The sequence below is a fragment of the Orcinus orca genome, chromosome 2 (genome assembly GCF_937001465.1).
Source record: "Orcinus orca chromosome 2, mOrcOrc1.1, whole genome shotgun sequence".
Classification (NCBI taxonomy): domain Eukaryota; kingdom Metazoa; phylum Chordata; class Mammalia; order Artiodactyla; family Delphinidae; genus Orcinus; species Orcinus orca.
In genome coordinates, this window is record NC_064560.1 from 117,193,020 (window position 1) to 117,217,844 (window position 24,825).

Below are 24,825 nucleotides of genomic sequence, written 5' to 3' on the forward strand. Positions count from 1 at the left end.
GGCCAGACCGTGGGGGTTACTACTCTAGCATCCGGCCCAGGGGGTCTCCCAGCTTTCCCCCTCTTCCCGGCTTCTAACCCATTCTAGGATCCCCTTTCCTACTCTCTGCAGGTTTCTCCCCTCTGGCAGAGCCCGTGGCCCCGCCCCCTGAAAAAACCCTGAGCCGGAGGCGGAGCCTCGGTGACCTTCTCACCCTGCCTTCCTATAGGCGCGCGGGGCTGACGGTCGGCACCGTTTGATGACGTCACGGTCATTGACAGCGCGAAGCGGCGGCCGCTGCGGCAGTAGTGAGCGGCGGGGTAGGAGTGTGAGTTGAGCTCCTGACAGGCCAGGGGGCCTTCAAATGGCGCGGCGGGGAGGCCAGGGGTTTGCAGCTAGGGCGGCGGGTTTGTGGTCTGCAGTGTCGTGAGGCTGGGGGAGGAGTTTGGAGGCCCAGCAACCTGACTCCGGAATCAGGGTTGGGGGCGTGTTGGAGGGGAGGCTGCGTCCGGGCCGGCTGAACCGCGCGGTAGCCAGGTCCGGGGCTAGCAGAAACCTTAGGGTCGGGACTAGGGTGAGGGTGGTGGGTGTCCAGGGTCTGGGCAAGATTATCTCCAGGGGTTCAACCTTGGAGGTGGGTGGACCACGCTCACGAATCTCTCCTTCTCCCTCGCCCGCTTGTTCTCGGTGGCTCACGCGGGCTGCAGGTGCAGCATGTCTAGTCTGGGGGCCTTGGGTGGCACCCGCGCCGGGCTAGGACTGTTGCTGGGCACCGCCGCGGGCCTTGGATTCCTATGTGCCCTTTACAGCCAGCGGTGGAAACGGGGCCAGAGCCAGAGCCAGAGCCAACCCAGCTCCCTGGACTACATGCAGACTTCAGAGCCTGGACGCCAGGGTAAGAGACGGTCCCTTGAGGCCGGCCTCATTGACTGCTGAGGGGTGGGCCTGGGGTCGGGGCTGCCTTTAGCAGAATCTGTGGGACAGGACAACGGAGGAAGGAATAGGAGGGTGGGTGCGAGGCCCGAGAGTTTCACGTTTGGGGAAAGTTTATTGAAAAGGAAAAGCAGTCTTCCTCTTCTGTCGTCTTTCTCCTGTAATCGCAGGAAAGTATACTGCGAAAAGGCTTAGCTTTCACGTTTAGTTCTGGCCACAGGAGTGCTATATATATATTAAAGGCACTTGATTAGTGTGGGTGAGCTGTTTAATAAGTAGAGGAAAAGTCCAAAAGAAGGTAAAAGGAAAAACTAGTCTTGTAGGAATTAAAATTTTTTGAGGCTTATGTATTAAATTAGGTGTTAAATTTTGCAGGCACCTTGGAGACTACCTAGGCCAAGTTTTTAAAATCCTTCTTATAAGTCGATATTGAAAAAGATTGTGTAACTTTCCCGAGGCTGTCACAGAGCAAGTAAGTGGCAGCTGCCCTGCTTGCTCTCCTGAGTGGCCTGGTCACCTGTTCCTGTGGACTTTCCACAGCATGGGGCTGGGAGTGCACTTACTGCAATTGAAGCTGAATATGGCTGGGAGCCAGCCACGGCTGAAATGGGTAGTGCTTTCCGTTTTGTAAAAACTTTCCTTAACTAATTGGAGCAAAGCATCTAGGGCTGGTTCAAACCACTCCCAGGTGTGTGTGATAGAGGAGCATTTCAAATCATCTCGCCCTGTGTTAATTGGGAACAAGTGTTTCCTCTGATTACCAAATGCCAGATAGTTTGGAAAAGTTCGTTTTTGAAGTCTTCAAAGAGTTGTCACCTTAGATTGCAATCATTTGTCAGCATTTTATAGCACTAGGTAGTAACCTAGTGTTGCAAATGTGCTTGTCCTTCCTTTCTTTTCCTTGTATTTTGTTTGTTTGTAATTTCTTTTTTTTCTTTTTTTTTTTTTTTTGTGGTACGCGGGCCTCTCACTGTTGTGGCCTCTCCTGTTGCGGAGCACGGGCTCCAGACGCGCAGGCTCAGTGGCCATGGCTCATGGGCCCAGCTGCTCCGCGGCATGTGGGATCTTCCCAGACCGGGGCATGAACCCGTGTCCTCTGCATCAGCAGGCAGGCTCTCAACTGCTGCGCCACCAGGGAAGCCCTGTTTGTAATTTCTTAGCTATAGTGTTTCTTCTGCTGAGGTTGGGAGAAAGTGGCCACATTCCCAGGGATCTTTCTTGCTTTACCTACTGGAACACTGTTGGGTGTGTATTGTAATCTGGCCTAGATTGTTACTAGATTTCCTTTAACAGCTTTATGCTTGCTTGGACTGTGGGTCCTGCCTTACTGGTTTCTTCTCTGTTTTTACATTTTCCAGTCCACTTGCCTTAGGTAGCTGTCAGTTTTCTAGCATTTACTGTTAGCATTTACCTAGAGCTCAATTCAGGGCTCGGCAATGGTGTTTTTCCAATGCGGTTTGGGTGGGCTTTTCCCAGTGTACCTTTTCTCTCAGTAACTGCCCCTTTTCTCCTTGCTCCTCTCTGATGATACTAAATGAAGCTCTTGAGAGGAGCTCAGAGTTTTCTTTGCCATTCTTTGTAAAATGAAAGATCAGAGTTTGAGTGAGCTCATTTTTAATTTTGCTGTGGGTTAGTATTGACTGCCTGGGATTTGGGCATGAAATATAGTCAGATAAAGGGTTTTCTTTTACTCTATCAGGACAGCTGTCCTTCCTTCTGGATACCACACTCTTGTGAGCATTTTACGTGATCTGCCATGGTATGCAGTACTGCTGAAGGGCCCTGGTGTGGAAGATTTTTGGAACAGAGGGCTCTTGTTTGGAGGTTGGGACCTTGATTTTTTTCTGGATCATTACCTGGGACTCGTGAACATATGCTCCCTGAGCCTCAAAGATCTTTGTAAATTGAACTCCAGTGAGAAACAAGTGTTTCTGAATTCTGGGTGCGAGATCGTTTCCTCACTCTCTCTCATGGGCATCAGTGTCTCCTGTCCTCCTTCCTGCAGTGAGGCTGTTGCGGGCAGCTCCAGGTGAGGCTGGTGATGCTGCGGTGCTGCCGAGCCTTCCACGAGAAGGGCAGGAGGAGGTGCTGGGCCGTCTGGAGTTTGTGCTGACCAGCCTGCTGGCGCTGCGTGGGGAGGTAGAGGAGCTGAGGCGCAGCCTGCAGGGGCTTGCTGGGCAGATTGTGGGCGAGGTCCGGTAAGTAATGCAGCCTCCTTTTCTGCCTTGTCCCCCGCTCCCCAGCTTTTCCCTGTCCCTACAGCTTTTCAGCCTTTGCTGTCCATCTCAGGACGAAGCCAGTTTTATAGCTTCTCACCTAATTGGCAGGGAAGTCATGTGCTTGATTCCTTGCCTTGCACAAGTTCTTGCTGCTTTTGGGCCCTCATGGTCTGTTGTAACAGCTGAAATGCTTTGTTCTGACTCACCTGGTCTGCCGTGCAGGCTGGGGCCAGCGAGCTGCCCTGCTTGCTCTCCTGAGGGTAGAGACCCAGGATTTTCTCTGCTTTTAGCTCTTTAATGAGCAGCAGTAGTAAGAGGCTCCCTCATGGTTAGGGGAAAGGCAGGCTGGATGGGGCCCAATGGCACCTTCTAGAAATGAGCCTGCTTTTCAGATCCCACCTGGAAGAGAACCAGAAAGTGGCCCGGCGGCGAAGGTTCCCATTTTCCCGGGAGAGGAGTGACTCCACCGGCTCCAGCTCTGTCTACTTCACGGCCACCTCGGGAGCCACGTTCACAGATGCTGAGAGCGAAGGCGGGTGAGTCTTCTCTCCTGGAGACAGCTGTGGCTTCAGCCAGGTTACGTTTTGTAAAAGTAATGTTTATAATGGAAAATTCACACCAAGCTGCTGTAAATAATTTTTGGAACAAGGTAAGGGTATAAATAAATGAAATACAGAACAGTTGAAATAAGAAAAACCATCCACCAAAAACAAAAACACCACTTCTTACCTAAAAAAGGAAAACCATCCACCTTATGTCATCCAGACAAGTTGAAATGTTAACAGTGGTTAGTGCTTGCATCTGTTATTTTCCTCCGAGTAGGTTTGTTTTTTATGTAGTTATTATATCTTTTACTTTTGTTTTCCTGTAACATTGGTTGGGCATTTCCCTGTGTTACCACAAGGACTTTGTAAGCTTTGTCTTAAGACTGCTTCCTTCACTGAGTGGCTGGGCCAGGTCTACAGAGCTCTGTAAGCACTAAGCATTCTCCCTCCCTCAGGAAGTTCTCTTCCCATGGGAGAGGCCTGCTCATGCATCTTTGCCATCTTCACAGGTGGGCGGTGACTCACCTGAGTAATGGTGGCCCAGCAGGTCTGACCATAGGCCTTACTGTGTGTGAGACAGGGCCACAGGCAGGAGTCTGGTGGACAACCCCCAAACTTGGGCAGGCAAAGGGCTTTTTGATTTTAAACCACTAATGCCATTTTGAAACTTTGGTCCCAAGGATGGAGTCTGAATGAACATCTTTGTTGGGGTGCCCGATGCTGTAGGTGGCAGCATCTGCCCTTCTCTGCTGTGAGGTCCAGTCATCCAGGTGGCCTATATGAGGTCTAGAGGCTGGTCTCTCCTTGGTGGCCTCTGATGACCTTTCTTCCTCCTCAAGGAAGAGCCTGGCGAAGTGAACAGTCAAGCCTTCTGTCAGGTCAGAATGACTGGTTTAGCTAAAAACATGCACACGGAAACTAAAAGCTAAAACCAGCCATTCAGGATGATCTTCGCAGCATGTCCCTCTTCAGCTGAAAACACTTTATAGTATTAACTACTGTTTATCCTTCCTCTGTAACAGACACTGTGCAATGCACTTCAGAGGTATTTCCTCATTTAATCCTCACAAGGTTCCTGTGAAGTAGGTGATGTTCTTTGCCCTGTTTCTCAGACAGAGACTTGAGGGTTAGCGAGGTTTGATGCATGCTTTCCCAGGGTTATACAGCTCCTAAGCACAGGCTGAGCCAGGCTCATCTGCCTTCTGAGGCATGGCTTGGTCGCCAGGGCACAGAAGGGCCTTCACAAGAAGACATGTCGCCTGCAGTCCCGGGCAGGTCTTCCCATTGATTAAGAGCTGCCTCAGGGGCTTCCCTGGTGGCACAGTGGTTAAGAATCCGCCTGCCAATGCAGGGGACACAGGTTCAATCCCTGTTCTGGGAAGATCCCACATGCCATGGAGCAACTAAGCCCGTGCGCCACAACTACTGAGACTGCGCTCTAGAGCCTGTGAGCCATAACTACTGAAGCCCGCGTGCCTAGAGCCCTTGCTCCACAGTGAGAGAAGCCACCGTAATGAGAAGCCTGTGCACTGCAACAAAGAGTAGCCCCCGCTTGCCGCAACTAGAGAAAGCCCACACACAGCAACGAAGACCCAATGCAGCCAAAAATAAATAAATAAATAAATTTATTTAAAAAAAAAAAAGAGCTGCCACGGCTCACTGCCCAGGGAAGACCTGTCCAGAGCAGTACGGTCTGTTCAGTACATCTTCTTCAGAAGTTTCAGCCTTGTTTTCTTGTTTGAACCATTATATTCTCCTGCCTCCTTATCTGGTTTTCTAAGAAAATTAAGAGTAGTATTTCTCTCTTTTTCCGTGTCACTGCCATTGGGCATCTGTGCTGAATTTAACTATTGCTCAGGTGCCTCTTGAAATAAGTGAGGTCTTGGTAAAAAAAAAAAGCTTTGGTCCTCCATTCATGACTGCTGTTGCCTGGGTTGTCTGATCCCTATTATCTGTATTCTCAAGGGCTCAAAGAAGTAGCCCTTTTCTATTCAATTTACCTAGCACCTCTGGGCTGAAACATGCTTCCAGAGGGCTGTGTTAGAGGGGGCAAAAATGAAATTAAAATTTGACACATTTGGGAACTTCCCTGGTGGTGCAGTGGTTAAGAATCTGCCTGCCAACGTAGGGGATATGGGTTTGAGCCCTGGTCTGGGAAGATCCCACATGCCGTGGAGCAACTAAGCCTGTGTGCCACAGCTACTGAGCCTGCACTCTAGAGCCCGCAAGCCACAACTACTGAGCCTGTGTGCCACAACTACTGAAGCCCGTGTGCCTAGAGCCCATGCTCCACAATAAGAGAAGCCACCACAGTGAAAAGCTGCGCATCACAACGAAGAGTAGCCCCCGCTCGCTGCAACTAGGAAAAGCCCCCGTGCATCAACTAAGACCCAACACAGCCATAAATAAATAAGTTAATTAAAAAAAAAAAATCGACACATCTGGATTGAAAAGAAAGGACAAAATAGTTGATAGTGGGCCCTGAGACTTAAGGAGCATCTCTCTGCGACCCAAGGAAGCCGATCACTTGCCATTTGAACTTTATAACAGCATAGAACAGAAGGAGAGGTCACAGCTCTGCCCAAGACCAGGATACTAGAACTCAAACCCCTTAGTGATGATCTTTAGTAATTGTACAAACTTCTGGGGGTAGTGAGAGCCAGAGTGATTAACCAGGGAAGCGTGCAGGTGCTTCACAGCTTGGGATGCTCACTGGGGCTCCCAAGGCCATAAAGGGCAGGACTGGGCTGCCAGCCACCTGTAGTGGTGTGAGAGGAAGGGTGTCTTTCTTAATTACAGCTCTAGCAGGCTCAGCCCCATGATCGACCCTAAGGCATGTGGAAGCCGATGGTCGTGCGTGGTTCAAGACTCACTCTGGTTTAGCTGGCTGCTATCTGGAGCAGTGGCCATGGTGAATCGTTCATTTTGCCATGGTCATGGTCCAGGGGGAATTCTGGGAGGAGACCAGAATTCTGGAATGACTGGTCTGGAATGACTTTAAACATGTGGGCCCTGGGGAAGGAGAGCTTTTTTGAGGGATGAAAGAATAAGATGATTTGATGGGCTACTCTACTCCACTGAAAGCTGTGTTCCCTCTTTCTTCCAAATAAATAGCAACTTTGAGCTCCCAGGGGATCAACTGAATGTGGTAGAGTCAGAATCACTGGGTGGGTCTGTGAGCTTGTTCTCAGAGCATTGTTCCAAACACAGCTTTAGTTCCCTCCCTGTCAAAACCTAACTTGCCCTACAGCTCCTCTGGCAAGCCTTCCCAGGCATCCCAGCCAAGAGCAACGGCCTGCAACCTCATTGCCACTCCTTCTTGGGCCTTTATCACCTCATTCTGCTAGGTCTTATCTTCCCCCACCACTGAGAGTCTCTCAGGGTCAGGGCCCAGGCCTGGTTGTCTTTGAATGCCTCAGCTCAGCACGTCTAATGGGGCTTAGGAGTTGAAAGAAAGAAAAGTAATTGCCAGGAGGGGGTGCGTCTATAACCGAGTTCTTGATCACTGACCTGGGGGCTCTCCTCAAGGAGTAGAGGTGACCTCCTTGCTTCAAGGGAGCCTTGGGTCCTCGCCCTGCTGTGGGAACAGTGTGTCCTCCTGAGTGCACAGGTCCAAAGGGCCTTTTCAAAGGTCTCTGCAGTCTTTGACTCATCTCAAAAGCTGCTGGGCATGTTAAACAAAAGGGCCACCCCTTTTTCTCTGGTGGATTTCTCCAGAGGCTGGGTTGGTGGTTCAAGAAATGTGAGAGAATGCTGTGAATGTCGAGACAGCAGCCCTTGAGCTCTGGCATGTGAAAACTCTCTTTTGGAAGAGATGGGGCTGGAAGCCCATGGAAGTCCAGGTGGCCGATGTCTGTATTCACTCAACAAGTGTTTGCCAGCCCGCTGCATGTAAGGCAGCAGGGTTGCAGATTAGTGAGGCAGAGCTCCTTGAAGTGGGGCTGAGGTGCAATAAAAGGTCTCCTCACCACGCCGGCCTTGCTAGAGCCTCCCTGTCTCACAGGGCTCTACCAGCTCTCACTCTGGGTGGCAGCAAGGCCCCTCCTGACCTCTCCTTTTCCTTGTCCAAGTGAGCTTCCTGGCCATTAGGACCCAGCAGGATCACAGCATTGCAGGACCTTCCTCTTAGCCTAGCTCCCTGGAGAGACTATGCTGATGCCTGTGCTCCAGCAGGGATGAGAGCAGGGGTCCCTCCCTGGGAGATTCCTGATCTGACAAGGTAGCCTTCAGCTGAACAGGGAATGGGGTCTCCTTTTTGCAGTGGGAGATGATGAGACTCAAGCTCGCACCCCCCAAAAAATCCATTTACTCATTTTACCTTTGGGCCTGGCTGGGCTGAGTAGGGGCACTGGTGGATGCTGATTTGGCTGATTTGACTTTCTTGTTTGGGGCAGGTTATTGTCTAAGCCTAGGAATTGGTAGCGAGTTTCTCTAGGCTGTCTCTGTGGTCTTGCTCATCATCACCCAGGTTGGTTGTGAAATCTGATACCACTTTTCCTTGTCCCTTTAATTTCTAAAGTTTTTACTGCAAATTGCTAGAGGGGAGAGATACTTGGATAACCTCTTAAAAAGCAAGGTTAGGAAGGTTACAGGTTACCTACAAGTACCTCAAAAGTTCCTGTAATAGATGTAACTGGAGCCCCTTTGTTAAATGAGTCTGAAAGCTCCTCTATAAAGAAACAGCACGGGGCTTCCCTGGTGGCACAGTGGTTGAGAGTCCGCCTGCTAATGCAGGGGACACGGGTTCGTGTCCCGGTCCGGGAGGATCCCACATGCTGCGGAGCGGCTGGGCCCATGAGCCATGGCCGCTGAGCCTGCGCGTCCGGAGCCTGTGCTCCGCAATGGGAGAGGCCACAACAGTGAGAGGCCCGCGTACCACAAAAAAAAAAAAAAGAAACAGCATGCGTGGATTGGGCATCAAGTCTGGTTTCTCACCTGCTGCCTTCTGGAGCCGGCCCCCTTGTCATCTCTGGCTTTCTGGATGAGGAAGACCAGCACTTCGGCCCACAGCATTCAGCCCCTGACCTTAGGCTGTCTTGTATTGACTTTATTCGTACATGTCTCTCCTTCAGGTCTGATCACTCCAGTCATAGGAGTCCTGCCCCTTTCATTCCAGGACAGAGAAAGGCTTATCCTTAAGTGACTCAGAGATCTTCCTTGTGCCTTGGAACCTTCTGGCTTTGATGGAATTTGCTTCTCCTTCACTCAGTCTGGAGGGCTCTTTGGTATCTGGTTGTGACCCCTGGAAGCCTTATCTTCTGCTCTACTCAGTTTTTGTCTGATTCATTTGGCAATTAGGGAACACACCATAATCAGCTGCTGGTGGAGGCCAAGATCCAAGAGAAACTTGGCTTCCTCTTCACTGGCTGCATCAGGGTTGGGCTCCCTAGGAGACATCTGGCTCATAGCGGCCCCACAGACACCTTCCCAAGGGATTGTTCGCATCTTTCTCCTTTCCTGCTTCCAGCTGCAAAAGGGCCCCTCCCCAGCCCCGGAAACTTCCCAGGGTTTTCAAGGGCTACTCCTGTTGTGGTTTAGGTTTGGTTGCTGACTTGGGACAGAGGTATACACTGAATTGAGAAAGAAAATGTGGGTATCTGTGGCCGCCCATGGCCGCAGAGACTGGCACCCACCCATGTTGGCTCTGGCAGGTGCATTTGGCTGATAAAGCAAAAATGATTGACAGACCCTTAGCCTGGTGAGCCATCTAGCTCAGGAGATCAGCTCCACCTACATCTTAAGGTTGTTTTTTTTTAACATCTTTATTGGGGTATAATTGCTTTACAATGGTGTGTTAGTTTCTGCTTTATAACAAAGTGAATCAGTTATACATATACATATGTTCCCATATCTCTTCCCTCTTGCGTCTCCCTCCCTCCCACCCTCCCTATCCCACCCCTCCAGGCGGTCACAAAGCACCGAGCTGATCTCCCTGTGCTATGCGGCTGCTTCCCACTAGCTATCTACCTTACGTTTGGTAGTGTATATATGTCATGTCTCTCCCTCGCTTTGTCACAGCTTACCCTTCCCCCTCCCCATATCCTCAAGTCTGTTCTCTAGTAGGTCTGTGGCTTTATTCCTGTCTTACCCCTAGGTTCTTCATGACATTTTTTTTCTCTTAAATTCCATATATATGTGTTAGCATATGGTATTTGTCTTTCTCTGTCTGACTTACTTCACTCTGTATGACAGACTCTAGGTCTATCCACTCATTACAAATAGCTCAATTTCGTTTCTTTATATGGCTGAGTAATATTCCATTGTATATATGTGCCACATCTTCTTTATCCATTCATCCGAAGATGGGCACTTAGGTTGTTTCCATCTCCGGGCTATTGTAAATAGAGCTGCAATGAACATTTTGGTACATGACTCTTTTTGAATTATGGTTTTCTCAGGGTATATGCCCAGTAGTGGGATTGCTGGGTCATATGGTAGTTCTATTTGTAGTTTTTTAAAGAACCTCCATACTGTTCTCCATAGTGGCTGTACCAATTCACATTCCCACCAGCGGTGCAAGAGTGTTCCCTTTTCTCCACACCCTCTCCAGCACTTATTGTTTCTAGATTTTTTGATGATGGCCATTCTGACTGGTGTGAGATGATATCTCATTGTAGTTTTGATTTGCATTTCTCTAATGATTAATGATGTTGAGCATTCTTTCATGTGTTTGTTGGCAGTCTGTATATCTTCTTTGGAGAAATGTCTATTTAGGTCTTCTGCCCATTTTTGGATTGGGTTGTTTGTTTTTTTGTTATTGAGCTGCATGAGCTGCTTGTAAATTTTGGAAATTAATCCTTTGTCAGTTGCTTCATTTGCAATATTTTCTCCCATTCTGAGGGTTGTCTTTTGGTCTTGTTTATGGTTTCCTTTGCTGTGCAAAAGCTTTGAAGTTTCATTAGGTCCCATTTGTTTATTTTTGTTTTTATTTCCATTTCTCTAGGAGGTGGGTCATAAAGGATCTTGCTGAGATGTATGTCATAGAGTGTTCTGCCTATGTTTTCCTCTAAGGGTTTGATAGTTTCTGGCCTTATATTTAGGTCTTTAATCCATTTTGAGCTTACTTTTGTGTATGGTGTTAGGGAGTGATCTAATCTCATACTTTTACATGTACCTGTCCAGTTTTCCCAGCACCACTTATTGAAGAGGCTGTCCTTTCTCCACTGTACATTCCTGCCTCCTTTATCAAAGATAAGGTGACCATATGTGCGTGGGTTTATCTCTGGGCTTTCTATCCTGTTCCATTGATCTATGTTTCTGTTTTTGTGTCAGTACCATACTGTCTTGATTACTGTAGCTTTGTAGTATAGTCTGAAGTCAGGGAGCCTGATTCCTCCAGCTCCGTTTTTCATTCTCACGATTGCTTTGGCTATTCGGGGTCTTTTGTGTTTCCATACAAATTGTGAAATTTTTTGTTCTAGTTCTGTGAAAAATGCCAGTGGTAGTTTGATAGGGATTGCATTGAATCTGTAGATTGCTTTGGGTAGTAGAGTCATTTTCACAATGTTGATTCTTCCAATCCAAGAACATGGTATATCTCTCCATCTATCTGTATCATCTTTAATTTCTTTCATCAGTGTCTTATAATTTTCTGCATACAGGTCTTTTGTCTCCTTAGGTAGGTTTATTCCTAGATATTTTATTCTTTTTGTTGCAATGGTAAATGGGAGTGTTTTCTTGATTTCACTTTCAGATTTTTCATCATTAGTGTATAGGAATGCCAGAGATTTCTGTGCATTAATTTTGTATCCTGCTACTTTACCAAATTCATTGATTAGCTCTAGTAGTTTTCTGGTAGCATCTTTAGGATTCTCTATGTATAGTATCATGTCATCTGCAAACAGTGACAGCTTTACTTCTTCTTTTCCGATTTGGATTCCTTTTATTTCCTTTTCTTCTCTGATTGCTGTGGCTAAAACTTCCAAAACTATGTTGAATAAGAGTGGTGAGAGTGGGCAACCTTGTCTTGTTCCTGATCTTAGTGGAAATGCTTTCAGTTTTTCACCATTGAGGATGATGTTGGCTGTGGGTTTGTCATATATGGCCTTTATTATGTTGAGGAAAGTTCCCACTATGCCCACTTTCTGCAGGGTTTTTAATCATAAATGGGTGTTGAATTTTGTCAAAAGCTTTCTCTGCATCTATTGAGATGATCATATGGTTTTTCTCCTTCAATTTATTATTATGGTTTATCACATTGATTGATTTGCGTATATTGAAGAATCCTTGCATTCCTGGAATAAACCCCACTTGATCATGGTGTATGATCCTTTTAATGTGCTGTTGGATTCTGTTTGCTAGTATTTTGTTGAGGATTTTTGCATCTGTGTTCATCAGTGATATTGGCCTGTAGTTTTCTTTCTTTGTGACATCCTTGTCTGGTTTTGGTATCAAGGTGATGGTGGCCTCGTAGAATGAATTTGGGAGTGTTCTTCCCTCTGCTATATTTTGGAAGAGTTTGAGAAGGATAGGTGTCAGCTCTTCTCTAAATGTTTGATAGAATTCGCCTTTGAAGGCATCTGGTCCTGGGCTTTTGTTTGTTGGAAGATTTTTAATCACAGTTTCAATTTCAGTGCTTGTGATCGGTCTGTTCATATTTTCTGTTTCTTCCTGATTCAGTCTTGGCAGGTTGTGCATTTCTAAGAATTTGTCCATTTCTTCCAGGTTGTCCATTTTATTGGCATAGAGTTGCTTGTAGTACTCTCTCATGATCTTTTGTATTTCTGCAGTGTCAGTTGTTACTTCTTTTTCATTTCTCATTCTATTGATTTGAGTCTTCTCCCTTTTTTTCTTGATGAGTCTCGCTAATGGTTTATCAATTTTGTTTATCTTCTCAAAGAACCAGCTTTTATTGATCTTTGCTATCGTTTCCTTCATTTCTTTTTCATTTATTTCTGATCTGATTTTTATGATTTCTTTCCTTCTGCTAACTTTGGAGTTTTTTTGTTCTTCTTTCTCTAATTGCTTTAGGTGCAAGGTTAGGTTGTTTATTCGAGGTGTTTCCTGTTTCTTAAGGTGGGCTTGTATTGCTATAAACTTCCCTCTTAGAACTGCTTTTGCTGCATCCCATAGGTTTTGGGTCATCGTGTCTCCATTGTCATTTGTTTCTAGGTATTTTTTGATTTCCTCTTTGATTTCTTCAGTGATCACTTCGTTATTAAGTAGTGTATTGTTTAGCCTCCATGTGTTTGTATTTTTTACAGATCTTTTCCTGTAATTGATATCTAGTCTCATAGCGTTGTGGTCAGAAAAGATACTTGATACAAATTCAATTTTCTTAAATTTACCAAGACTTGATTTGTGACCCAAGATATGATCTGTCCTGGAGAATGTTCCATGAGCACTTGAGAAAAATGTGTATTCTGTTGTTTTTGGATGGAGTGTCCTATAAATATCAATTAAGTCCATCCTATTTAATGTATCATTTAAAGCTTGTGTTTCCTTATTTATTTTCATTTTGGATGATCTGTCCATTGGTGAAAGTGGGGTGTTAAAGTCTCCTACTATGAATGTGTTACTGTCGATTTCCCCTCTTATGGCTGTTAGTATTTGCCTTATATATTGAGGTGCTCCTATGTTGGGTGCATAAATATTTACAATTGTTATATCTTCTTCTTGGATCGATCCCTTGATCATTATGTAGTGTCCTTCTTTGTCTCTTGTAATAGTCTTTATTTTAAAGTCTATTTTGTCTGATATGAGAATTGCTACTCCAGTAGCAATTCTCCAATTTCTTTTGGTTTCCATTTGCATGGAATATCTTTTTCCATCCCCTTACTTTCAGTCTGTATGTGTCTCTAGGTCTGAAGTGGGTCTCTTGTAGACAGCATATATATGGGTCTTGTTTTTGTATCCATCCAGCCAATCTGTGTCTTTTCGTGGGAGCATTTAGTCCATTTACATTTAAGGTAATTATCGATATGTATGTTCCTATTCCCATTTTCTAAATTGTTTTGCGTTTATTATTGTAGGTCTTTTCCTTCTCTTGTGTTTCTTGCCTAGAGAAGTTCCTTTAGCATTTGTTGTAAAGCTGGTTTGGTGGTGCTGAACTCTCTCAGCTTTTGCTTGTCTGTAAAGGTTTTAATTTCTCCATCAAATCTGAATGAGATCCTTGCTGGGTAGAGTAATCTTGGTTGCAGGTTTTTCTCCTTCATCACTTTAAATATGTCCTGCCACTCCCTTCTGGCTTGCAGAGTTTCTGCTGAAAGATCAGCTGTTAACCTTATGGGGATTCCCTTGCGTGTTAATTGTTGTTTTTCCCTTGCTGCTTTTAATGTGCTTTCTTTGTATTTAATTTTTGACAGTTTGATTAATATGTGTCTTGGCATATTTCTCCTTGGATTTATCCTGTATGAGACTCTCTGTGCTTCCTGGACTTGATTAACTATTTCCTTTCCCATGTTAGGGAAGTTTTCAACTATGATCTCTTCTAATATTTTTCAGTCCCTTTCTTTTTCTCTTCTTCTTCTGGCACCCCTATAATTCGAATGTTGGTGCGTTTAATGTTGTCCCAGATGTCTCTGAGACTGTCCTCAGTTCTTTTCATTCTTTATTCTGCTCTGCAGTAGTTATTTCCACTATTTTATCTTCCAGGTCACTTATCCGTTCTTCTGTCTCAGTTATTCTGCTATTGATCCCATCTAGAGTATTTTTCATTTCATTTATTGTGTTGTTCATCGTTGTTTGTTTCATCTTTAGTTCTTCTAGGTCCTTGTTAAATGTTTCTTGCATTTTGTCTATTCTATTTCCAAGATTTTGGATCATCTTTACTATCATTATTCTGAATTCTTTTTCAAGTAGACTGCCTATTTCCTCTTCATTTGTTAGGTCTGGTGGGTTTTTATCTTGCTCATTCATCTGCGGTGTGTTTTTCTGTCTTCTCATTTTGCTTATCTTACTGTGTTTGGGGTCTCCTTTTTGCAGGCTGCAGGTTCGTAGTTCCCGTTGTTTTTGGTGTCTGTCCCCAGTGGATAAGGTTGCTTCAGTGGGTTGTGTAGGCTTCCTGGTGGAGGGGGCTAATGCTTGTGTTCTGATGGATGAGGCTGGATCTTGTCTCTCTGGTGGGCAGGTCCACGTCTGGTGGTGTGTTTTGGGGTGTCTGTGGACTTATTATTTTAGACATCCTCTCTGCTAATGGGTGGTGTTGTGTTCCTGTTTTGCTAGTTGTTTGGCATAGGGTGTCCAGCACTGTAGCTTGCTGGTCGTTGAGTGAAGCTGGGTGCTGACGTTAAGATGGAGATCTCTGGGAGATTTTTGCCGTTTGATATTAGGTGGAGCTGGAAGGTCTCTTGTGGACCAGTGTTCTGCGGCGGCAGAGGCCGGCGTGACGTTGTACCAGCCTGAGGCGCACCGTGCGTTCTCCCGGGGAAGTTGTCCCTGGATCCCGGGACCCTGGCAGTGGCGGGCTGCACAGGCTCCCGGAAGGGGGGTGTGTATAGTGACCTGTGCTCGCACACAGGCTTCTTGGCGGTGGCAGCAGCAGGCTTAGCGTCTCCTGCCCGTCTCTGGGGTCTGTGCCTTTAGCTGTGGCTCGTGCCCGTCTCTGGAGCTCCTTTAAGCAGCTCTCTTAATCCGCTCTCCTCGTGCACCAGGAAACAAAGAGGGAAGAAAAAGTCTCTTGCCTCTTCGGCAGCTCCAGACCTTTTCCTGGACTCCCTCCCGGCTAGCCGTGGTGCACTAACCCCTGCAGGCTGTGTTCACGCCGCCAACCCCAGTCCTCTCCCTGTGCTCCGACCAAAGCCCGAGCCTCAGCTCGCAGCCCCGCCCGCCCTGGCGGGTGAGCAGACAAACCTCTCGGGCTGGTGAGTGTGGTCGGCACCGATCCTCTGTGCAGGAATCTCTCCGCTTTGACCTCCGCACCCCTGTTGCTGTGCTCTCCTCCGCGGCTCCGAAGCTCTCCCTCGCCAGCCACCCGCAGTCTCTGCCTGCAAAGGGGCTTCCTAGTGTGTGGAAACCTTTCCTCCTTCACAGCTCCCTCCCACTGGTGCAGGTCCCGTCCCTATTCTTTTGTCTCTGTTTTTTATTTTCTTTTGCCCTACCCAGGTACGTGGGGAGCTTCTTGCCTTTTGGGAGGTCTGAGGTCTTCTGCCAGCGTTCAGTAGGTGTTCTGTAGGAGTTGTTCCACGTGTAGATGTATTTCTGGTGTATCTGTGGGGAGGAAGGTGATCTCCACGTCTTACTCTTCTGCCATCTTCCCCTCGTTCCACCATCTTAAGGTTTTTTATCTTAAACTTTTATTTATTTATTTATAAGAAGAATACATGCTCAGTAAAGCAGTCATATCTAATACTGAAGTATAGGGGGAAAAATTAATTCCTTGACCCTGCGAGATCTACTGCCATTTTGGTACATACCTTTCTAGGCTTTCTCTTTTTGTCTGTTTTCTGGCAGACTTGGTGGTAGCTAAGCAGGGGATTCTCATACTGGCCTCTGACTGTCACAGGGCCCCAGCCCATACTTCCCATAGGAAGCTTTCTCTCAAGGACTAATTCCTGCCCCTAAGTGGAGGGGAATGGTTCTTAGTTGGTGCTTTGGACAACAGTACCGCGGAGAGTGCCTCTTTGTGGGTGGAGGCAAGACCCCAGGGATCTGAGGCTAAGGAATCACTCCCTTGACCTTGTCACTTACATTTCTCTGCCACAGTTACACAACAGCCAACGCTGAGTCTGACTATGAGCGGGACTCTGAAAGGGAGAGTGATGACGACGGGGAAGATGAAGTGAGCTGTGAGACCGTGAAGATGGGGAGAAAGGATTCTCTGGACCTGGAGGTGGCTTCAGGCCCGGCGCCTGAAGCCCTGGAGGCTGGTGGCTCCCCTGGCCCAGAAGATGTGCTGGCCCTCCTGCAGCAGGCAGACGAGCTGCGCCAGGGCAGTGAGCAGGGCAAGCGGGAGGGCTTGCAGCTGCTGCTCAACAACAAGCTGGCGGTGAGGCTCCAACTGCCTGTCTGTCCTTCATCCCCCACTAACCCCCCGCGAATGTGTCACTGATCCTGTGAGGTGACATGGGAAGGGAAGTGAGGGTGAGGTGGCTAGGTCTGCATCTGCACCCAGGGTTGTACATCCTCTTCCTGGGAGGCTGAGCGCCGGCCCTGTGTGCTGCCTGCCCCAGAGCTGCTTTCTCTGCCAGCCCCAGGGCAGTCGGCTGCCTCCTGTAGAGCTACTGCAGAAGAGGTCCTCCTCTCACCTTAAGGAGAAATGTGGAAAGAACTAGAATGTTCTTCCCTCTTTTATTTCCCTTGAGGCAGAGCCACAGCTGCCTACCCCATTTAAAGTTTTCATCACAAGTGGCAAGTGTTAGGTCACTAGGTCACTCAACCACAATTCCCTTCTCAGGTTCACTGCCAGAATTTATGCTCACCTGGCTATAAATGCCCCCAAAGTTAGAATTTCCTTTTTCTTGGGCATTTTCACAAATTTTTCATTGTTAGCAAGATTTCTCTGTTGTTGTGCCTCATTACATGTTGGAATTGACCTTTCTTCCTCACAGTATTAAAAGGCCAGAATGCCCTCACTTTGTGGGTTGTGCAATCTGTTGACTAGGGATAATGTCGTCAGCTAACTGCAGGTGAGAGGTCACGTGGGGTGGCCTGATGTCAGTGTGCATAACACACTCAAAGGTAGGGTGTGGGGAGAAGGTCGAGCCCCAGCTCTCTGCAGCTGAGGAAGGGGGCCTCATCCCTCTGTTTGGTTTGCAGCATGGAAGCCAGCAGGACTTTCTCTGGCGCCTGGCCCGGGCCTACAGTGACATGTGTGAGCTTGCTGAGGAGGCGGGTGAGAAGAGGTCCTATGCCCTAAGTGGTAAGTGCTGACAGGTTCCTGGTGGGAAGGCCACTGACTGACTCTGAGGGTGGAGCCAGCCCATCAGCTTGGGGCCCAGGGGAGCCACCAAGACACACGCTGTCAGTACAGCTGGGGCTCTACTACTCTTTGGGACAGACTGGCTCCCAGAGACCCCTGCTTCCTCCTGGAGACAGAGAGCAACCTCTGCTTCTCTGCATGGCATGGTGCTTGAGTCACACGGGTATACACGACTTTAGGAGTACAGTTGAACCTTGAACAACAGCGGTTTGAGCAGCACACGTCCACTTACATGTGGATTTTTTTTCAATCCACAATCCATGGTTGGTTGGACCCAACTATAAACTACATGTGGATTTCTGACTGGGCAGAAGGCCGGTGCCCTGAACCCCCACGTTGTCCAAGGCCAATTGTAGTTGTATCATATTAGCACAGTTCTGTGTTCTCATTCCTCAACTACAAAAGGCACAACCTTTCTTAATCTGAGGAGGTTTTTTTGCTGTTGCTTAGGAATCTGGTTTCAGTTATGGAGCCTGTGGGGCAGGTGTTTAAGAATGAGTGGAGTATGTTTGGTGAATGCCCAGAAGGAGCAGTTTGGGAGGATACTGCTAGGTTAGAAGTCCCTGGGGTCTACTTAGCAACTCTGTTGTCAAAATCTGTACCTGGGGGTGTAGGGTACATCTGACTTGTGCCAGGTTCAAGGCCTGTCCTTCTCTGTCATGAGGTCATTGAGAACCCTGGGACTTTAAAAATAGAGACTGGTTTTATGGGGAAGGTGATGTGTCCTGCCTACCTACACACCCTTTGAGTCAGGCACCATCAGTGGACTTCCAGATCTTGTGGTTCAGTTATCCAAAGTTAAGTTAACTGCTTTCCCACTTTTATAAGTACAGTCCTGCAAACATTGAATCTTTGATAATGTAGAGTGACAGTACCTCAAGATCATTATTCTAAACAGTTATAGAATTCTGCCAATATAGAAAGGTCAATTGAGTTGAATGTTTGATATAGATCTTCAAAAAAGTCCCTGGAGGGGCTTCCCTGGTGGTGCAGTGGTTGAGAGTCCTCCTGCTGATGCAGGGGACACAGCTTGCTTCTCTTTTCAAAACAGTTTCTGCTTCCCCTCTTAAATTTCAGGTGAGGATTCTGATCAGCCTTTGGGGCTGTTTTTTGCACTCTTGGTAGCAACAACCACCTTTCCTTTCCCTTTTGATCATCTCTGTGTACTAACAGCCAACATGAACCCTACAGGTGGAGGTGGGGCAGTGATTAGAGGAGCAGCGAAGCCCACACTGGTCTGGTCTGGCTTCCTGAGTATAGCACCTTGGACAAATCTGTTCCTCCTGGAGGTCAGAGGACTATGCAGTATCTTTGAAGACTGCTCTGGGATTCTAGCTTTTTAGGACCAACCTTGCTGGACCTAAAGTTCTTCATTTTGTTCTTTCTCTAGAAGCTGGACCACCAGGAGGCAGCAGGAACTGGTTTGCCTCATTCTTCACCGTTATTTTCCTAGTGAGATAGTGCTTTGAAGGGGGCGGAGAGAAGTCCCCTAAGTCCCCTCAGTGGTGGAGCCGTATGGTTCTTCTGCTTGGATAGGGGAATGTAGGGTTCTCATCTGCTCTCTTTAAATGTATTTGTTGCATATACAAAATTATACCATGATTACTATCACTTAAACATGAGGAAACATTTCAGAATAGCCAGCCTATCACCTCAACCCATTACTTTTGTTCTCTGTCTTCCAAGCCCTCACCATTTAAAAAATTTTATTAATTTTAAATTTTATTAAAGTATAGTTGACTTACAATGTTTCAGATGTACAGCAAAGTGATTCAGTTATACATATATATATACTTTTTCAGTTTCTTTTCCATTATAGTTTATTACAAGATATTGAATATAGTTCCCTGTGCTATACAGTAGGTCCTTGTTTGCTTAATATGTAGTAGTCTGTATCTGTTAGTCTCAAATTCCAAATTTATCCCTCCCCCCTTCTTTCCCCTTTGGTAACCAGTTTGTTTTCTATGTGAGTCTGTTTCTGTTTTGTAAATAAGTTTATTTGTACCTTTTTTTTAAATTTTTTAATTCATTTATTTATTGGCTGCATTGGGTCTTTGTTGCTGCATGTGGGCTTTCTCTAGTTGCAGCAAGTGGGGGCCACTCTTCGTTGCGGTGCAGGGGCTTCTCATTGCAGCAGCTTCTCTTGTTGCGGAGCACAGGCTCTAGGTGTGTGGGCTCCAGTAGTTGTGTCACACAGGCTCAGTAGTTGTGGTGCATTGGCTCAGCTGCTCTGCAGCATGTGGGATCTTCCCGGACCAGGGCTCGAACCCATGTTCCTTGAATTGGCAGGTGGATTCCCAACCACTGTGCCACCAGGGAAGTCCCTATTTGTATCATTTTTTTACATTCCACATATAAGTGATATTATATTTGTCTTCCTCTTACTTCATTTAGTATGATAATCTCTAGGTCTATTCATGTTGCTACAGGTGGCATTATTTCATTCTTTTTTTTTATGGAAGCCCTCTCTGTTCTAATCAGATTTCCCATTTTGCAGTGTTCTCTTTTCCCGTGTGTAGGCGTGATGGTCCTCATCTGAAGGGCTCCAGCTCCTTGACATTCTAGGGCACCCTTGTCAAGAGCCTACATGTGTTTAGGCCTTGATTTCTGTTAGTTTGGGTGCCTGGAAAACTTGGGGAAGAACTACATGAAACTCATCTTTGGTCAGATCCCAGTCCATTTGGCTCTGGTGAGGAGTTCTGGCCTAGGGCCATGATTAATGTTCCTAGATCATGGATCCTTTTGAGAATTTGTTTTTAATGTTTATTTGTTTGGCTGCACTGGGTCTTCATTGCTGCACGCAGGCTTTCTCTAGTTGCGGCGAGCAGGGGCTACTCTTTGTTGTGGTGCATGGGCTCTAGGTGCGCAGGCTTCAGTAGTTGTGGCACATGGGCTTAGTTGCTCCAAGGCATGTAGGATCTTAGTTCCCCGACCAGGGCTCGAACCCGTGTCCCCTGCATTGGCAAGCGGATTCTTAACAACTGCACTACCAGGGAAGTCCCCCTCTTGAGAATTTGATCAAAGCTGTGGACCCTCTCCTCAATAAAATGCACATATACCTAAAATTATATACAACTTCAGTGGGATTCATGGACACCCTGAAGCCTATCCAGACCCCAAATCAAAAACTCTCCAGGGTAACGGTCTATGGGGACAGTTTCTGATTGCTTTTGAGTCCTTTTATATTTGAAATGCTTCAAGCGTATCAGGTAGGTATTATAAAAATAAGGGAGCTGGGGCAGCTGATGATGGATAGGGAGAACAAGGTGAAGCAGAAGTCATCCCTGAAAAGCTATTTGCAGCTCTTCATTCTGCTCAAGTGCATAAGTATTTACGAGTCCCGTTCGGGTGGGGGTTGGTGAGAGCTAAAGCAGTCATTCTTCCCACAGCCTTTCCCGTGGAAGGGTGCATGGGAGCCCTTGTCAACTCTGGATCACCTCTGTCTTACAGGAAAAGCAGCAGCGGAGGCCGCTCTGGAGAAGGGGAATGAGAATGCCGAGTGTCACCAGTGGTAATAACACCCCGCAGGGTCCCAGGAAGAGCCAGCATGGGTTAGAGTGGAGAGCCCTTTTGTTTCTCTGCCCTGTGGCCAAAGAGGCATTTGCCAGAGGCACCAGGAGAGGGAGCTCTGGCGTTTATTTTCATATGTCCCATCCTTCCCCAAGCTAGGGACCCAGGGGAGTTTGCTTTGGGAAGTGCCTTGGGGATGAGGCAAGGGGGAATAGTTTTTCTTTCTGGTGAAGCTTGGAGAAACGAGTAGCTTTGTTAGTCACCCCTGGCTACAAAACTTGTGGGTTCTTGGCTCCTCAGGCTGGGATGTTGGCAGTTCCCCTCTCCCACACAAGCTCTTCATTCCCCTAGCTGCGATCCCTGGCTGGTGGTGGACTTTGGCTTCTTCGCTTGGCTCGCGTGAGGAAAAGTAGATGTGAGCTCACCCCCAGGAAGTTCAGCAGTCACTAATGTTACAAAACCATCAGCCCTGTCTGTGGTCTGACATGAGGCAAAGTTCTGCCTACCCATGTGGGTCTGGGCCAACCTGTGTCCTGGGGGTGTGGTTCCAGCGCCTCAGTTTTAGTGAAAATGTTCCTTTTCCACCTCCCTGCTTCCCATAACCCTGCCCTCAGACTGTGAGCTGGGAGAGGCTGTTTCTCTATCTGTTGCTGAAACTTGTCTCTGCAGCGCCTCTTCTCAGAGGCCAGGTCATTGTTTCTTGGGTGTCACAGGTGCTGTTTCCCTGTGGGCTCTCTTGGGGCTCCTGGGGTCCCAAGGATGGAAATTGACCTCATACTTTCTTAGCTTTTCCTGGGGAACAGCTGTTTGGACTAAACTGGAAATGAGCCTCTGGAAGTATCCGATACAAATACCCCCAGATATTTAGTGAGTACACAAAAAAGCAACTTGGGCCTTTAGACACTCATTTGTCAACTGTGCTTCTAGAAAGAATGCAGAGGGGATGGGGGTAATATCTTCTGCCTTTGTTTCTGAAGGCAGAAGATAGGAAGCTGGCTGTCTTTGTTCTCCTGGGAGGGAGGATGTAGAGGAGAGGGCTGAAATCGGAGGCCTTTTCTTCCTCCTCTGCTTCTGTTGGTTCCCAAGCTAACATTAGAAATTCCTAGAGAATCCCATTCCCAAACAGCTTCCCAATGATATACCTGTATACTTCCAAGGCTAATGAGACCTTCTTCTTCAATGTCTGCTCAGGAGACAAAAAGCAGTGTACTCAGGTCTCTTATACTTTGATGCTGATTTTTAGATACCTGCTTAAGTGTTTATGATAGCTATGGCTATACTCATTATGAGGGGAAATTTGGACTGAGACCTTGCCTAAATATCAAGTATAAGAGAGCTTTAATATGGAAGACCCACCTTTTTTGTACCTAGGGTACTTTGGAGAATTGTAAGCCTACCACTGTATCTGCTAAAGAATATGAATTGGGACCACAAGTCTGTGAAAAGAGGAATTAAGTACAGATGGAAATGATATTTTCATCTCTGGATAAGGATGCAGGCGCAGTGCAATTGCCCATGGGTGGGAATCCCAGTACTGGCAGGGACGGTACTCAGTCCTTGTCCCTGAGCTTGCTGCTGCTTCCCCCTAGGTATGCAGTGCTTTGTGGTCAGCTGGCTGAGCATGAGGGCATCCAGAGGCGCATCCAGAGTGGCTTTAGCTTCAAGGTGAGGAAAGGCTTCTCCTCCTTCCCTGGTGCTGGTCTAGTCCAGATTCCCTGCTGCATCCTAGCTCCTTGCAAAGATGTTCCTGCAGCCTCTGTGACTTGCCTCTGTTCCCTTATATTTATATTTTCCCCTCAGGAGCATGTGGACAAAGCCATTGCTCTCAAGCCAGAAAACCCCATGGCATACTTTCTCCTTGGCAGGTGGTGCTACCAGGTAAGCTAAATTTCAGGGCTTGACATAAGGGCCCTAACTAACTGTCCTGAGACACTGATCACCTTTACAAGGAAGAGCAGTGTCCTCAGCCTGGTCTGGCTTATGTGTTATTTCTTCTAATTGGTCACGTTAGTGGTGATTAGACCCAGTCCTATTTGGCCCTGTTTGCTTTCAGTACAGAACATTCAATGTTCCTAAAGATACTTAAGTTTTTAGTCACACCTTGATCTCTTGGTGGCAGGTCTCTCACCTAAGCTGGCTAGAAAAAAAAACTGCGACAGCCTTGTGTGAAAGCCCTCTCGGTGCCACTGTGGAGGACGCCCTCCAGAGCTTCCTAAAGGTATTGGGGAAGGAAGGGAAGGGTGGACAGCAGCCAGAAAGGCCAGAGTGACCTTATTTTTCCTAAGGACATTATTGGAAGGGGTTTTAAGTAGAGGGCAGTTTTATGTGTGCCTGTTCTATGGGAAAATCAGAACCATCAGAAAAGCTTATAAAAAATATAGATTCACTGAATCAATCTCCAGGTTGGGGACTGGAACTCTCTAATAAACTTTAGCCTGACTTGGACTTTGGAACACCTTACTGAAATGTGTTCTCCCTTCTCCAGGCTGAAGAACTACAGCCAGGATTTTCCAAAGCAGGAAGGATATATATTTCCAAGGTAAACTCACCTGCCTATTTCAACATAGATGAAAGTATGTGTGTTGATATTTCTAGGAACTCCTGAGGGCACACATATTCATCCCCTTCTAGTCTCCTGGTGGCATTTCTCCCAGGTTTTCACTGTTGTGTCTTCTCAGTGCTACAGAGAACTAGGGAAAAACCCTGAAGCTAAACGGTGGATGAAGTTGGCCCTGGAGCTGCCAAATGTCACTAAAGAGGTAATACTTAAGACCTTTACTAACACAGGGATCCTTCACTGAGTCATTATGTGACCCTTTCAGGAAAGAATATCTTCCCTTGATGTCTTATTTCCTCCTTTTGCATGTGCGCTGTGGCTCTTCTGGGAAGGTAGGAAAAAGACTATGATAACAGCTTAGCAAGGAAGCAAAGGGCCCATTCTCAGGTACCAATGGTTTTGGAAATGTTGGCTTAGATTTTGAGTCCTAGTCTTATTCTCTTGTCTCCCTAGGATTCAGCTTTCCAGAAGGACCTGGAAGAATTGGAAGTAATTTTAGGAGAATAATCACATTTCAATGGCCTTCATGACTCGAGGGGGAAAAAAATCAAGTCTTTTTTCTCTTAGATTCTGCTTAGATCAGGAAACTGAGCAAGACTGGTTAAGGGAGTGTTCTGACTCCTACCTGCCACCATTCCCCAACTTCTTCTTATTGTCTACTGGTTAACTTATTCTAATCCGTTACCTAATCTGAAATTGGGGAAGTACTTGAGGCCCGGGTTTCTGTTACTCTCTCCGTAAAGTGAATTCTTGAAAAACCAAGACTAGTATAACACCTGCCCTAGGGTACAGTGTGGGTAGAGCACTGAAGGCTGTCTTCCAACTGCTGGTGAGGTGGATGAAACTCCAAAGAGCTATAGGAACAAAACATAGAACTTCTACTCTCTAATCTTTTTCACTGATTACTATTCAACACCAAAGTATATAGTCCTAAAATCACACCCTAACCTACCCGGATAAAAGGTCGGAGAGTCCATGGGTATCGCCTCTTCTCAACCTATCATGTGGATTGTAACTGTATTCCTGGGCCGAGGGGCTGGACCACTTGACTTCCAGAGTCCTGGCAGCTTTTGAACGACAGCAGTGCATAAGGCTTATGAGACTGTGAAAATGATCTGAGGAGTTGCCTGGAATATATTTTGGTACAAACCTGAAATAAACCAAATTTAACTAGACGTGATTATAATCCCCTTTCTATGTTTGCTATAGCTCCTTATTCTTGCT

General features: G+C 46.8%; 1 protein-coding gene across 2 annotated transcripts; it reads left to right on the top strand.

Moving 5' to 3' along the window:
* The first annotated feature begins 152 nt into the window (after positions 1 to 152).
* On the top strand, positions 153 to 24,776 carry RMDN3 (regulator of microtubule dynamics 3). Of its 2 annotated transcripts, none has more exons than XM_033435788.2 (13): positions 153 to 307; positions 687 to 874; positions 2,918 to 3,110; positions 3,524 to 3,667; positions 16,319 to 16,601; positions 17,372 to 17,474; positions 20,985 to 21,045; positions 22,634 to 22,709; positions 22,845 to 22,922; positions 23,164 to 23,262; positions 23,530 to 23,583; positions 23,723 to 23,803; positions 24,055 to 24,776. In XM_033435788.2, the coding sequence occupies exons 2-13, from the start codon at positions 694 to 696 to the stop codon at positions 24,106 to 24,108; spliced, it is 1,407 nt and encodes a 468-aa protein (XP_033291679.1). In that variant the 5' UTR covers positions 153 to 307; positions 687 to 693; the 3' UTR covers positions 24,109 to 24,776. The 2 variants fall into 2 exon arrangements, with proteins under 2 accessions (XP_033291679.1, XP_012389996.1); XM_012534542.3 differs by lacking the exon at positions 153 to 307 and adding an exon at positions 314 to 457.
* Positions 24,777 to 24,825: the final 49 nt, after the last annotated feature.

What these genes read in the sequence shown, in the direction of transcription:
- RMDN3 (XM_033435788.2), top strand. Translation starts at nt 694, where the DNA reads ATGTCTAGTCTGGGGGCCTTGGGTGGCACCCGCGCCGGGCTAGGACTG. An exon ending in TGCTCAACAACAAGCTGGCG is followed by an intron (nt 16,602 to 17,371) that starts GTGAGGCTCCAA and finishes TTTGGTTTGCAG; the next exon opens with CATGGAAGCCAGCAGGACTT. An exon ending in AGAGTGGCTTTAGCTTCAAG is followed by an intron (nt 22,710 to 22,844) that starts GTGAGGAAAGGC and finishes TTTTCCCCTCAG; the next exon opens with GAGCATGTGGACAAAGCCAT.